Consider the following 16,640-nt stretch of genomic DNA (forward strand, 5'->3'; position numbering starts at 1 on the left):
GTATGTTTGTACAGGGACTGTATATGTACAGAATGTGTATATGTATGTTTGTACAGTGAATGTGTATGTACAGAATGTGTATATGTATATTTGTACAGGGAATGTATAAGTACAGTATGTGTATATGTATGTTTGTACAGTGAATGTGTATGTACAGTATATGTATGTTTGTACAGGGACTGTATATGTACAGAATGTGTATATGTATGTTTGTACAGTGAATGTGTATGTACAGTATGTGTATATGTATATTTGTACAGGGAATGTATATGTGCAGTATGTGTATATGTATGTTTGTACAGGGAATGTATATGTACAGTATGTGTATATGTATGTTTGTACAGTGAATGGGTATGTACATTATGTATGTATGTTTGTACAGGGAATGTATATGTACAGTATGTGTAGATGTATTTTTTTACAGTGAATGTGAATGTACAGGATGTGTATATGTATATGTGTACAGGGACTGTATATGTACAGTATGTGTATATGTATGTTTGTACAGAGAATGTATATGTACAGTATGTGTATATGTATGTTTGTACAGTGAATGTGTATGTACAGTATGTGTATATGTATGTTTGTACAGTGAATGTATATGTCGGTATATGTATGTTTGTACAGTGAATGTGTATGTACAGTATGTGTATATGTATGTTTGTACAGTGAATGCGTATGTACATTATGTATGTATGTTTGTACAGTGAATGTGTATGTGCAGTAAGTGTATATGTATATTTGTACAGGGAATGTATATGTACAGTGTGTGTAGATGTATGTTTGTACAGTGAATGTATATGTACAGTATGTGTATATGTATGTTTGTACAGTGAATGTGTATGTACAGTATGTGTAGATGTATGTTTGTACAGTGAATGCGTATGTACATTATGTATGTATGTTTGTACAGTGAATGTGTATGTGCAGTAAGTGTATATGTATATTTGTACAGGGAATGTATATGTACAGTGTGTGTAGATGTATGTTTGTACAGTGAATGTGTATGTACAGTATGTGTAGATGTATGTTTCTACAGTGAATGTGTATGTACATTATGTATGTATGTTTGTACAGTGAATGTGTATGTACAGTACGTGTATATGTACTGTATGTTTGTACAGTGAATGTGTATGTGCAGTAAGTGTATATGTATATTTGTACAGGGAATGTATATGTACAGTGTGTGTAGATGTATGTTTGTACAGTGAATGTATATGTACAGTATGTGTATATGTATGTTTGTACAGTGAGTGTGTATGTACAGTATGTGTAGATGTATGTTTGTACAGTGAATGTGTATGTACATTATGTATGTATGTTTGTACAGTGAATGTGTATGTACAGTACGTGTATATATACTGTATGTTTGTACAGGGAATGTGCGTGCGGTCTTTGAGTGTGTAGGTATGTACTGTATTTGTGTATGTATGTGTGCGCGTATGTATGTATATATGTATGAATAATATATAGTATATACTGTATGTGTATTTGTATGTACAATATATTTGTCTCCCGACTTCCAACTTCTAATCGTGATGAAACTTGGCTTTCTAAGCAATCTTTTGTCAAATAGTTAAAAAGCACAAACCCCATGAGAGAGCCAGTGAGACGCCAGCCTTGATGAAATGGAATTACCTTCGCTGAGGCGGCCCCCCGTACAGTAGACGTGTAAATCCTGGCTAAATGGCTGCCTGACATCAGGACGTCAGCACAGTGTTTAGCTTGCACTTTGCTTGATATGCAGCAGGACCTGAGACTCAGTCGCCCTCCCTTGCCTTCTTTGGTTTTTGTCGAGCGCTGCTCAACGACACTCATAGTCCCGGGGAATGGAAACAAGTCGCAATTAGGAATTCCCTTGTCGGCGGCCAAGTCAGACCACTGCGTTTCTACAAACCGAGCAGACGTCCTGCGGACCGGCGTGTCAGAAACAACGCCGACTATTGGCCTTTTGTAAGTGGACCGGAAAAAGCTTTTAATTGTCGCAAGGAGCGGAGTGGTCAGCCCGGATTACGATCATCTTCACCCGCTGCCCCGCGGCCGCTGACCCACTCGGTGCTTAATGACCTGGCTAAATGTAATTAGCTGTGAGGTAGGACGGGATCGCTTGCCTAATTAGAAGGCTGCGTTTAATGAGGACGTAGTGCGGGGAAAAGGTTGTGCCGATTGTCGTCGGCTCATTCCAAGTTGTGTCACGTGCAACATTGCCAGGGATGGTTTTAGTCCCTGTCTCAACATGACATCATTTCTTTGCAAAAAAAAGGACTGTTTAGTGTTTGGTTTCCACTCGCTACATTCAACAAGCTAACGCGACATTTTCTGGCAGAAAATGGTCTTTGTACTTTTGTGACTTGACGGTCTTGGTAAACAACATCCTAATGAGTTTATGGTGTCGCCATGTTACTTTTACAAAGGGTAGTCCCTTTAAAGGCCTACTGAAAGCCACTACTACCGACCACGCAGTCTGATAGTTTATATATCAATGATGAAATCTTAACATTGCAACACATGCCAATACGGCCGGGTTAACTTATAAAGTGCAATTTTAAATTTCCCGGGAAACTTCCGGTTGAAAACGTCTAGATATGATGACGTTTGCGCGTGACGTCAATGGTTGAAGCGGAAGTATTCGGACACATTGTATCCCAATACAAACAGCTCTGTTTTCATCGCAAAATTCCACAGTATTCTGGACATCTGTGTTGGTGAATCTTTTGCAATTTGTTTAATGAACAATGGAGACTGCAAAGAAGAAAGCTGTAGGTGGGATCGGTGTATTAGCGGCCGGCTGCAGCAACACAACCAGGAGGACTTTGAGTCGGATAGCAGACGCGCTATCCGACGCTAGCCGCCGACCGCATCGATGATCGGGTGAAGTCCTTCGTCGCGCCGTCGATCACTGGAACGCAGGTGAGCACGGGTGTTGATGAGCAGATGAGAGCTGGCGTAGGTGGATAGCTAATGTTTTTAGCATAGCTCTGACGAGGTCCCGTGGCTAAGTTAGCTTCAATGGCGTCGTTAGCAACAGCATTGCTAGTCTTCGACAGGCGGCACAGCATTAACCGTGTAGTTACAGGTCCAGTGTTTGGTTCGGTGTCTCCTGATAGTAGTATTGTTAAACTTCTGTCTATCCTTCCAGTCAGGGGCTTATTTGTTTTGTTTCTATCTGCATTTAAGCACGATGCTATCACGTTAGCTCCGTAGCTAAAGTGCTTCACCGAAGTATTGTCGTGGAGATAAAAGTAAATGTGAATGTCCATTTCACGTTCTCGACTCTTATTTTCAAGAGGATATAGTATCCGAGGTGGTTTAAAATACAAATCCGTGATCCACAATAGAAAAAGGAGAAAGGTACAAGGGCTCATTAGATTCCACACTAAGTTACGGTCAGAGCGAAAAAAGATACGTCCTGCACTGCACGCTAGTCCTTCACTCTCACGTTCCTCATCCACAAATCTTTCATCCTCGCTCAAATTAATGGGGTAATCGTCGCTTTCTCGGTCCGAATCGCTCTCGCTGCTGGTGTAAACAATGGGGAAATGTGAGGAGCCCTTCAACCTGCGACGTCACGCTACTTCCAGTACAGGCAAGGCTTTTTTTTATCAGCAACCAAAAGTTGTGAACTTTATCGTCGATGTTCTCTACTAAATCCTATCAGCAAAAATATGGCAATATCGCGAAATTATCAAGTATGACACATAGAATGGATCTGCTATCCCCGTTTAAATAAGAACATTTCATTTCAGTAGGCCTTTAAAGGGAATCTGCACATTTTTTCCCCCAATAATTCACAATCTTATTGTGGCACTACCCTCACTACCTTCACTTACCATGAATTGATTTATGTGGACCCCGAGTTGAAAAACTTATTCGGGTGTTACCATTTAGTGGTCAATTGTACGGAATATGTACTGAACTGTGCAATCTACTAATAAAAGTTTCAATCAATCAATCAATCGTACTAACTCGTACAGAAATGCTAGCAAAAGTCAGCTAACAATGGAGGTAATAGGGTTTGCTGTATTGCGCCTATAAAGTAATAATAATAATAATAATGCATTTTATTTGGTATAGCGTTTTTCAGAGTAGTCAAAGACGCTTTACAGGATAAAAAAATTAAATTATAAAACAGTTCAAAGTAGTAATATAAAATACAGGAAATATAAAAGCAGTACATTGTAAAATACATAATACTACAGGACAATTACAAGACGGCACATTACAGGACACAGAACACTAATCACTGGTTAAAAGCAGATCTGAATAGGTGTGTTTTGAGAAGGCTTTTGAAGGTGGGAAGGTCTGAGCAGTCACGGATGGGTTTGGGAAGTGTTCCAGAGGGTGGGAGCAGCAATGGAGAAGGCTCTATCACCCCAGGTCGGGTAAAGTGCTCCTAACATGAAAAAACCTCTAACTACTGTTTATATACACACTGTAAGTATAAATATATAATGTAGGGCTGCAACTAACGATTTATTTGATAATTGATTAATCTGTCGATTATTACTTCGATTAATCGATTAATAATCGGATAAAAGAGACAAACTACATTTGTATCTCTTCCAGTATTTTATTGAAAAAAAACAGCATACTGGCACCATACTTATTTTACATATTGTTTCTCAGCTGTTTGTAAATGTTGCAGTTTATAAATAAAGGTTTATTTAAAAAATAAAAAAAAGCCTCTGCGCATGCGCGTAGCATAGATCCAACGAATCGATGACTAAATTAATCGGCAACTATTTTTTTAATCGATTTAATCGATTAGTTGTTGCAGCCCTAATATAATGTAGTAACATTCATAATAACATGTAATATTTAAATTTTTTAATCATTTTAAGCATACAGCTGCATATTAATTTCACAGACGCATCACAGCGTTCCCTTTCCCTTTAACAACAACAACAACACTACTAATCATGGCAGACATGATGAGAGACTACTTTGGGCCAAATGATAATCCAGAAACTTCTATTTTTGAGCCTGAATATACCGAGGATGATCTACAAGTTTTAGAATCTGACTGATAAGCAGATCCAGCAAACAAGAAGTAATAAAACAATCACTTACTGTACAATGTCTGCCCTCACTAGTATGCTGACTGATGGGATGTTTATATCTTCCTGTTGAGATGAAGAATTAATCATCATCCTCACGCAGGTTTAAAAAAAAAAAAAAAAGGTGGGCACAAACGAGCGTCTTTTCGTGTCTTTTCCGCCATCTCCGGGTCGAAGTCGGATGTCAAAGTTAAAAGTTAAAGTACCAATGATTGTCACACACACACTAGGAGTGGTGAAACTCGTCCTCTGCATTCGACCCATCCCCTTGTTCACCCCCTGGGAGGTGAGGGGAGCAGTGAGCAGCAGCGGTGGCCGCGCTCGGTAATCATTTTTGGTGATTCGACCCCCAATTCCAACCCTTGATGCTGAATGCCAAGCAGGGAGGTAACAGGCCCCCTTTTTTATAGTCTTTGGTATGACTGGGCCGGGGTTTGAACTCACGACCTACCAATCTTAGGGCGAACACTCCAACCACAAGGCCACTTGTTGACCAACTTGTGGGTTTATGTCCACAACCTTCTACTATCCAGGTGAGAGGCATGATTTATAATCTTGAATTAACTTTCACCACCTCAGAAGCGATGCAGCAGCTCAATATGTCAATATAGCAGCATAAGCTGCTGTGATCACGGCGCTGCTAAAAGTAGTTCCTCGGCATTAGCACTTAAAATAACAATAATGTTATTATTCAGGTCACGACATGTAAATGGAGTATTGTTGGAGCTTTTATATATATATATGCATATATATATATATATATATATATATATATATATATATATATATATATATATATATATATATATATATATATATATATATATATATATATATATATATTAGGGCTGCAACAACTAATCGATTAAAATCGATTATAAAAATAGTTGCCGATTAATTTAGTCATCGATTCGTTGGATCTATGCTATGCGCATGCGCAGAGGCTTTTTAATTTTTTTATTTTTATTTAAATAAACCTTTATTTATAAACTGCAACATGTACAAACAGCTGAGAAACAATAATCAAAATAAGTATGGTGCAAGTATGCTGTTTTTTTTTCAATAAAATACTGGAAAGGATAGAAATGTAGTTTGTCTCTTTCACCCGATTATTAATCGATTAATCGAAGTAATAATCGACAGATTAATCGATTATCAAATTAATCGTTAGTTGCAGCCCTAATATATATATATATATATATATATATATATATATATATATATATATATATATATATATATATATATATATATATATATATATGTATATATATATATACATTAGGGCTGCAACAACTAATCGATTAAATCGATTAAAATCGATTACCAAAATAGTTGGCGATTAATTTAGTCATCGATTCGTTGGAACAATGCTATGCGCATGCGCGGAGGCTTTTTTTTTTTTTTTTTTGGTTATTTTTTTGTTGTTGTTTTTTTTTGTTTTAAAAACCTTTATTTATAAACTGCAACATTTACAAACAGCTGAGAAACAATAATCAAAAACAGTACAAAACAGGCTACGTCTCATGAGGTGGTGTAAACTAGCCAATGATGTGTCATGTACAGCTCACGTGACGACGGCGTCTCCTTTGCTGGAAAAATTCGAAAAATGGCGCAGGAAAACACTACCGATAGTTTAGCGGAGAAACATCTTGAGGTTATTGCTTCAATGGAGAAAAGTGTACGACCTAAGTCGTCAAAAGTGTGGGAACACTTCACTTTAAAGACTTCAAAGAAGACCGTTTCCTGCAAAATGGCACGGAAGTACAACATTGCTTCAGGAGCGCCTGAAGAAGAAACATGTTGGAGCCATGGATGAAGGGAGGAACTCACAGTACGTAACTTTTTAAGTCCATAGTGGCAACAAGCATTCATGAGTTCAGCTTTTTTGTGAGTAACTTTAAAGTTATGCCTTTGTTGCAACGCGGGGCTGATAATGTGTCTCCGGCACATTTGACTCCGTTTTGAGAGAGAAAACGCACGGTTACCAATTTCGAAATAAACGTAACGGACAGAAATATCTCAGGTTGGTTTCATAATGGATCAATATAGCCGGGCCGATAAAGCTATATAAATATATTTAGATTTGAGTGACGCTTTAGTATAACTAAACGTTATGAAAGTGCTGGAATATTTCATGCTATTATTCAGAGGCAGCCTGAAATGAATCCTTTATTATTCACAACAGAAACGTGTACAATATCTGATTCAGTTCTGATGAGTTACATTTCTGTGTTATTGTTGGTGTATGCTGCACCCCCAATGTCCACAACATGGTGCCATTATGCTGGGTTTTTTCAATAAAATACTCAGAAAGGATAGAAATGTAGTTTGTCTCTTTTATCCGATTATTAATCGATTAATTGAAGTAACAATCGACAGATTAATCGATTATCAAATTAATCGTTAGTTGCAGCCCTAATATACATATATATATATATATATATATATATATATATATATATATATATATATATATATATATATATATATATATATGTATTATATATATATATATATCAATCAATCAATGTTTATTTATATAGCCCTAAATCACAAGTGTCTCAAAGGGCTGTACAAGCCACAACGACATCCTCGGTACAGAGCCCACATACGGGCAAGGAAAAACTCACCCCAGTGGGACGTCGGTGAATGACTATGAGAAACCTTGGAGAGGACCGCATATGTGGGTAACCCCCCCCCTCTAGGGGAGACCGAAAGCAACGGATGTCGAGTGGGTCTGACATAACATTGTGAAAGTCCAGTCCACAGTGGATCCAACACATCAGCGGGAGTCCAGTCCACAGCGGGGCCAACAGGAAACCATCCCGAGCGGAGACGGGTCAGCAGCGCAGAGATGTCCCCAACCGATGCACAGGCTAGTGGTCCACCCGGGGTCCCGGCTCTGGACAGCCAGCACTTCATCCATGGCCACCGGACCTATGCAACTCCCCCTCGCAAGGGACAGGGGAGAAGAGGAGAGAAGAAAAGAAACGGCAGATCAACTGGTCTAAAAAAGGGGGGGTCTATTTAAAGGCTAGATTATACAAATGAGTTTTAAGATGAGACTTAAATGCTTCTACTGAGGTAGCATCTCTAACTGTTACCGGGAGGGCATTCCAGAGTACTGGAGCCCGAATAGAAAACGCTCTATAGCCCGCAGACTTTTTTTTGGCTCTGGGAATCACTAATAAGCCGGAGTTCTTTGAACGCAGATTTCTTGTCGGGACATATGGTACAATACAATCGGCGAGATAGGCTGGAGCTAAACCGTGTAATATTTTATACGTAAGTAGTAAAACCTTAAAGTCGCATCTTAAAGGGAAACTTCGGTTTTTTTCAACCTGGGCCCTGTTTTCATAATTTTTTCTGTATATGTGAGTGCTGGATAAAACATTTTTTGAGGTCGCGCCAGTATTGAGCAGGGCAGGCAGCCTCCAGCCCAGCTAACGCTCGTACACAGGGCAACTGGCTCTCGTCAAAATTCGGCCTATAAACATGCATTTTTTTCACACTGACAGGCTCAGATAGTTACAATGAGTGTCCGACAACATACTAGAAAGGAGAAATTAACGTATGTCTCTACCTTTAGCTGGAGATCGCTGTTTGTTGTGAGCTGTGTCCAAATCTCACCACGCTACAAATCTCGTTCCGAAATCTCGCGATAACTCGCGACAAAACACCGGTGGAAAAACAGTTTGGAAATGCGCACTCACGAACCATTGTTTTACTTTTATCCTTTTCTATAAAACTAAACTAACAGTCTTCGGTAACTTAGTCCAATACAAAATCACTTCAGTCATCTCTCTTCACCTCAGTCAGGTAACTGTTTTTCCACCGGTGTTTTGTCGCGAGTTATCGCGAGATTTCGGAACGAGATTTGTAGCGTGGTGAGATTTGGACACAGCTCACAACAAACAGCGATCTCCAGCTAAAGGTAGAGACATACGTTAATTTCTCCTTTCTAGTATGTTGTCGGACACTCATTGTAACTATCTGAGCCTGTCAGTGTGAAAAAAATGCATGTTTATAGGCCGAATTTTGACGAGAGCCAGTTGCCCTGTGTACGAGCGTTAGCTGGGCTGGAGGCTGCCTGCCCTGCTCAATACTGGCGCGACCTCAAAAAATGTTTTATCCAGCACTCACATATACAGAAAAAATTATGAAAACAGGGCCCAGGTTGAAAAAAACCGAAGTTTCCCTTTAAGTGCACAGGAAGCCAGTGCAAGTGAGCCAGTATAGGCGTAATATGATCAAACTTTCTTGTTTTTGTCAAAAGCCTTGCAGCCGCATTTTGTACCAACTGTAATCTTTTAATGCTAGACATAGGGAGGCCCGAAAATAATACGTTACAGTAATCGAGACGAGACGTAACGAACGCATGAATAATGATCTCAGCGTCGCTAGTGGACAAGATGGAACGAATTTTAGCGATATTACGGAGATGAAAGAAGGCCGTTTTAGTAACACTCTTAATGTGTGACTCAAACGAGAGAGTTGGGTCGAAGATAATACCCAGATTCTTTACCGAGTCTCCTTGTTTAATTGTTTGGTTGTCAAATGTTAAGGTGGTATTATTAAATAGATGTTGGTGTCTAGCAGGACCGATAATCAGCATTTCCGTTTTCTTAGCGTTGAGTTGCAAAAAGTTAGCGGACATCCATTGTTTAATTTAATTAAGACACGCCTCCAGCTGACTACAGTCCGGCGTGTTGGTCAGCTTTAGGGGCATGTAGAGTTGAGTGTCATCAGCATAACAGTGAAAGCTAACACCGTACTTGCGTATGATGTCACCCAGCGGCAGCATGTAAATACTAAAGAGTGCAGGGCCAAGAACCGAACCCTGGGGAACTCCGCACGTTACCTTGACATAGTCCGAGGTCACATTGTTATGGGAGACGCACTGCATCCTGTCAGTAAGATATATATTATATATATATATATATATAATATATAGCGCACTTTCCGCATGCGCGATGATGTCACGTTATCGATGACAAAATGCATTTTTAGACAATATGATTTGCCTGAGCGGCTAGGAGACACCGTGAGTAGCAAGCGGTACAAAGTGGATAAGAAAAGACAGGAAAAAAAAATATTTTTTTAAAATTTATTTTTATTTATTTATTTTTTTTATACTTGGGACTTCCCTCGGGCCTTATTTTGGACGCTGGCGGGCCGTAGTTTTGGGACCCCTGCTTTATAGTGTAGTCCTATTGTTGGCCACCTCGTACTTGCCATATTTTACTAATTAGAATGCATTAAAAAGAGAAAGAGCTCTTGTCTTATGTAAGGATTGTGAATGATAGGCAAAATAAAAAAAATGCAGTTCCCCTTTAAGAGTAAAAAATGAAGCTGCAGGTTAGTGCTTTGCTAGCTGAAATAGTTCCGCAGTGGAATGTCTTTCTCTAAATACTTGTTTACAGCAAGATGAATGGCACAGTTCGGTTCGCCATTTTAGGAGATTTCATTGGAAAGTGTCTTAGACCGGCACCGTTCCGACTTCTCCGCATTCTTGTTAGTACGGCAAGCCAAATGAAGGGTCGAGCTTAACGCGTGTTGACAGAGTCGTCACTTGTGTGCCACGCTGGAGTGGAAGAGTGGAAAGGGAAAATAACAACAAAAAAAGTGAGGATGGTAATAAAAGTGGAAATGTGATGATTTATGGATGGCGAGTTGCTTATGTAACACTTGTACTGCTATCTTGTGATTGTAGGTCAGGCAGTATTCTTGCCTTCAGCTGCAGTGTTTGCTTGGAAAGCTAATTGGACCTGATCAGAATGATTCTCAGTCCGTTGGAGCCTAGGGGGCGCAACTACATGTGGAGTCGTACACAGGATGTGAACAATTATTTGCCTTTACATTCATTTAGAATTGTGCACATTGATGTAATACAAACCCCAAAACCAGTGAAGTTGGCACGTTGTGTAAATGGTAAATAAAAACAAAATACAATATTTTGCAAATCCTTTTCAACCTATATTCAATTGAATAGACTGCAAAGACAAGATACTTAGCGTTCGAACTGGAAAACGTTGTTATTTTTTTTGCAAATATTAGCTCATTTGGAATTTGATGCCTGCCACACGTTTCAAAAAAGCTGCCACGAGTGGCACAAAAGACTGAGAAAGTTGAGGAATGCTCATCAAACACTTTGGAACATCCCACAGGTGAACAGGCTAATTGGGAACAGGTGAATGCCATGATTGGGTATAAATCCTCATTCATTCACAAACAAGGATGGTCTTGACCTTGGATCTTTCAGGCTGTACTGCATAAAAAAGCGACATCAGTGTGTAAAGGATATCACCACATGTGCTCAGGAACACTTCAGAAAACCACTGTCAGTAACTCCAGTTCGTCGCTACATCTGTAAGTGCAAGTTAAAACTCTTTACTATGCAAAGCGAAAGCCATTTATCAACAACACCCAGAAACGCCGCCGGCTTCGCTGGGCCCGAGCTCGTCTAAGATGGACTGATGCAATGTGGAAAAGTGTTCTGTGGTTTGACGAGTGGACATTTTAAATTGTTTTTGGAAACTGGACGTCGTGTCCTCCAGAACAAAGAGGAAAAAAAACATCCGGATTGTTCTAGGCGCAAAGTTCAAAAGTCAGCATCTGTGATGGTATGGGGGTGTGTTTGTGCCCAAGACATGGGTAACTTACACATCTGTGAAGGTACATACAGGTTTTGGAGCAACATATGTTGCCATCCAAGCAACGTTATCATGGACGCCCCTGCTTATTTCAGCAAAACAACTACACCACCGTTCAAAAGTTTGGGGTCACATTGAAATGTCCTTATTTTTGAAGGAAAAGCACTGTACTTTTCAATGAAGATAACTTTAAACTAGTCTTAACTTTAAAGAAATACACTCTATACATTGCTAATGTGGTAAATGACTATTCTAGCTGCAAATGTCTGGTTTTTGGTGCAATATCTACATAGGTGAATAGAGGCCCATTTCCAGCAACTATCACTCCAGTGTTCTAATGGTACAATGTGTTTGCTCATTGGCTCAGAAGGCTATTTGATGATAAGAAAACCCTTGTGCAATCATGTTCACACATCTGACAACAGTTTAGCTCGTTACAGAAGCTACAAAACTGACCTTCCTTTGAGCAGATGGAGTTTCTGGAGCATCACATTTGTGGGGTCAATTAAACGCTCAAAATGGCCAGAAAAAGACAACTTTCATCTGAAACTCGACAGTCTATTCTTGTTCTTAGAAATGAAGGCTATTCCACAAAATTGTTTGGGTGACCCCAAACTTTTGAACGGTAGTGTATATAGTAAAAGAGTGCGGGTACTAGACTGGCCTGCCTGTAGTCCAGACCTGTCTCCCGTTGAAAATGCGTGGCGCATTATGATGCGTAAAATATACAACGGAGACGCCGGACTGTTGAACAACTTAAGCTGTACATCAAGCAAGAATGGGAAATAATTCCACCTGAAAAGCTTAAAAAATGTGTCTTCTCAGTTCCCAAACGTTTACTGAGTGTTGTTAAAAGGAAAGGCCATGTAACACAGTGGTAAAAATTCCTCTGTGACAACTTTTTTGCAATGTGTTGCTGCCATTAAATTCTAAGTTAAAGATTATTTGCACAAAAAAAAGCAAGAAGGAACGTTTACGGTTCTCGCTTTTGTGTCCCTCCTTGCAGAAATGCGACTTCAACATGGATAACCTGAGCAAGCCGGAGCTGCTGACCCTGCTGAGCATCATGGAAGGAGAGCTGGAGGCCCGCGACCTGGTCATCGAGGCCCTCAGGGTGAGTCGCTGGCATTCAGCTAGTGGTCTTGCTAAATGACAAGTGTTGCATTAATGGCAGAACATTTTGCCGTGGCGTCCGCTCTCTGTGCCTGCACTGCCATTGTTCAACAACGCCTCTCTAATTGCCTTTGTTGAAAGAGAACAAGCTGCTTGGCTCTTTTGTTTGCCGCTTGAAAGCCTCGACTGCTCGAAACGGCTGCTTAATGAGCCACGACTTGCTAGATGATAAAACTGGTGCCTTGCTAGATGATAGAACTGGTGACTTGCTAGATGATAGAACTGGTGCCTTGCTAGATGATAGAACTGGTGACTTGCTAGATGATAGAACTGGTGACTTGCTCAGTGTTTCCCATAAACTGCCAAGATACCTGTGGCGTTGGGGGCGTGGCTATGGGCGCGGTCACCATGACATCATCGAGTAATTTGCATAATTTACTACAATGATATGATTTTCTCTAAAAAGGCTCAAAAAATTTATACTTACTAATTAATAATAACAGTTTTGTTTTAAACGTCCATCCATCCATCCATTTTACAATATAATTACAACACTTTATGTACATACTTATATACAGATTTGAACAATATATTTATTAATTGTGGTTCTTACAAAAATATATCTTATAAAAATATAAAAGCTAAAATGTCTCTTAAAGCTCTGCCCCTTTAATTAGTGCATACTAAATAATTTAACTTTAGCCTACTACTACAACCATATTATTTACCAGCAACATAAAGTGAAACAGAGGCAGAGGTGTCCTGCCACAGTCAGTAACAAATAAACAGAAAACAGTAGTGGTGGTAGATAGACACAAAGCTTCATCAAACATCTGATCCACTGAACAAAGAGCTCCAAAAATCTTGATCCTACACTTCTCTTTTGTAAAGTAAATCTGAACAGCCGATATGGGCATCTACATCAAGTATATGATTTGCCTGAGAAGCTGGACAGGACAAAAAAATAAAATAAAATTAAATTAAATTAATTTTTTTTTTAAATAAATAAATGTGTGGCGCCCTTAATTCTTTCGTGGCGGGCCGCCACAAATAAATGAATGTGTGGGAAACACTTCTTGCTAGATGTTAGAACTGGTGACTTGCTAGATGATAGAACTAGTGCCTTGCTAGATGATAGAACTGGTGACTTGCTAGATAATAAAACTGATGACTTGCTAGATGATAAAACTGATGACTTGCTAGATGATAGAACAGGTGACTTGCTAGATGATAGAACTGGTGCCATGCTAGATGGTAGAACTGGTGACTTGCTAGATAATATAACTGGTGACTTGCTAGATGATAGAACTGGTGACTTGCTACATGATAGAACTAGTGACTTGCTAGATGATAGAACTAGTGACTTGCTAGATGATAGAACTGGTGACTTGCTAGATGATAGAACTGGTGCCTTGCTAGATGATAGAACTGATGACTTGCTAGATGTTAGAACTGGTGCCTTGCTAGATGATAGAACTGATGACTTGCTAGATGTTAGAACTGGTGCCTTGCTAGATGATAGAACTGGTGCCTTGCTAGATGATAGAACTGGTGACTTGCTAGATGATAGAACTGGTGCCTTGCTAGATGATAGAACTGATGACTTGCTAGATGTTAGAACTGGTGCCTTGCTAGATGATAGAACTGGTGCCTTGCTAGATGATAGAACTGGTGACTTGCTAGATGATAGAACTGGTGACTTGCGAGATGGTAGAACTGGTGCCTTGCTAGATGATAGAACTGGTGAGTTGCTAGATGATAGAACTGGTGCCTTGCTAGATGATAGAACTGGTGCCTTGCTTACATCACATTGGTGCAGTTTGAAATGACTTGACCAATGTAAGGTGTGCTTCAAGATGTTTTTGCTTTGTCTTTCACCTGTATGCCAATGAAAGGTGTGCTTCAAGGTGTTTTTGCTTCCTCTTTCACCTGTGTAAGGTGTACTTCAAGGTGTTTCTGCTTTCTCTTTCACCTGTGTACCTGTGTAAGGTGTACTTCAAGGGGTTTCTGCTTTCTCTTTCACCTGTGTACCAATGGAAGGTGTACTTCAAGGTCTTTTTGCTTTACATTTATGTATTATTGATGTTTAGAGTTCCCGTGCTGGTGAACATACCGTTCCTGAATAATGATTAACGGAGAATTAGGAGGTGTTGTGTGTGTGTGAGAGAAAAAGATGTGTGCACGAGAAAGACTATGTGTGGGAATTGAACCTGCTTTTAGCACAAGATTGGCAATAAAAGTTAAAAGAGGATCGTACTTTGACTTCTTGGGGACGTAACAACAACACAACAAGCTCATTTGTTTTTAGAGTGCAGCGATGTATTAAGTACACAACATCAGTTTGCATGCAAGCGTTCAATCACTTTAGTTTTATTTCATACAAAATGTTGTGCATTTCAAGCACAACGTCTTGACCCTTGTCGGTAAAAGCTGACAGCTCTGCCCTTCGTGTCGCCGCTAGGAAGCTATGATTTTTGGGAGGTGCCTGTCAGGGAGGATACGCAGGAGGAGGAGCAAGACGGCGTGGCTTATGCAAGCTACGTGATGCCAGAGGATATACCAGGCTTTATTCAGTGTCATCCACCAGCAGAGGTTGTGTAGAATCCAGGTGCAAAATGTGATGACCTCAGTCTAAATACCGGTAGTTCACTCATTCATTTTGCAGGTGTGTAATAATTAAACCTGTGGTCGCGAAGCTTGGTCAGTTCTTTTGGACTCTCCTTCGGAGGAAGAACATGTGTCGTATTCTCCCGTCTTAGATATCCTTGTTCACTTTGTCTGACATGTGTTTTTGCCCTTGTCCTTCTCCAAATCCATACAGTGGAACCTCGATCTACGAACTTCATTGGTTCTTCAACGTGGTTCACCAACCGAAACTTTTGTGCAGTGACGCAGAGTTCCATGAATAATTGGTTTGAGCTTCGACAAAAATCCTTATTTTAGTAAAAGAAACCGCACATATTTATGTATAAATATATATATGTATAAATATATATATGTATATGTATAGTCGAGGTTACTGTGGTTTATCCGTTATACAGTGCTCAATAGCAGAAGCCTATATATATATATATATACCGTATTTTTCGGAGTATAAGTCGCTCCGGAGTATAATTCGCACCGGCCGAAAATGCATAATAAAAAAGGAAAAAAACATATATAAGTCGCACTGGAGTATAAGTCACATTTTTTGGAGAAATTTATTTGATAAAACCAAACACCAAGAATAGACATTTGAAAGGCAATTTAAAATAAATAAAAATAGTGAACAACAGGCTGAATAAGTGTACGTTATATGAGGCATAAATAACCAACTGAGAACGTGCCTGGTATGTTAACGTAACATATTATGGTAAGAGTCATTCAAATAACTATAACATATAGAACATGCTATACGTTTACCAAACAATCTGTCACTCCTAATCGCTAAATCCGATGAAATCTTATACGTCTAGTCTCTTACGTGAATGAGCTAAATAATATTATTTGATATTTTACGGTAATGTGTTAATAATTTCACACATAAGTCGCTCCTGAGTATAAGTCGCACCCCTGGCCTAACTATGAAAAAAACTGCAACTTATAGTCCGAAAAATACGGTATATATGTATATATGTATGTCTATTGTGTATATATACAGTATATATATATATATGTATATATGTATATATATATATATATATATATATATATATATATATATATATATATATATATATATATATATATATATATATATATATATACAGTATATATATGTATATGTATATATATATGTATATATATATATTTATATATATATATATAATATATA

The 16,640-nt window shown here is 39.0% G+C and overlaps 1 protein-coding gene across 4 annotated transcripts in view; it reads left to right on the forward strand.

The window, feature by feature from the left end:
• Nucleotides 1-16,640, forward strand: part of cttnbp2 (cortactin binding protein 2) — a 129,505-nt gene that overhangs the window by 16,323 nt on the left and 96,542 nt on the right. For all 4 annotated transcript variants that reach the window (XR_009825400.1, XM_062043008.1, XM_062043007.1 and 1 more), the window contains exon 2: nucleotides 12,720-12,827. Coding sequence is in view for 3 of the 4 variants with exons in the window: in XM_062043008.1 (XP_061898992.1) it covers nucleotides 12,720-12,827 (108 nt within the window). In the remaining variant the exon portion in view is untranslated. The remainder of the gene's footprint in view (nucleotides 1-12,719; nucleotides 12,828-16,640) is intronic.

The sequence above is a fragment of the Entelurus aequoreus genome, linkage group LG03, assembly GCF_033978785.1.
Source record: "Entelurus aequoreus isolate RoL-2023_Sb linkage group LG03, RoL_Eaeq_v1.1, whole genome shotgun sequence".
Lineage (NCBI taxonomy): Eukaryota > Metazoa > Chordata > Actinopteri > Syngnathiformes > Syngnathidae > Entelurus > Entelurus aequoreus.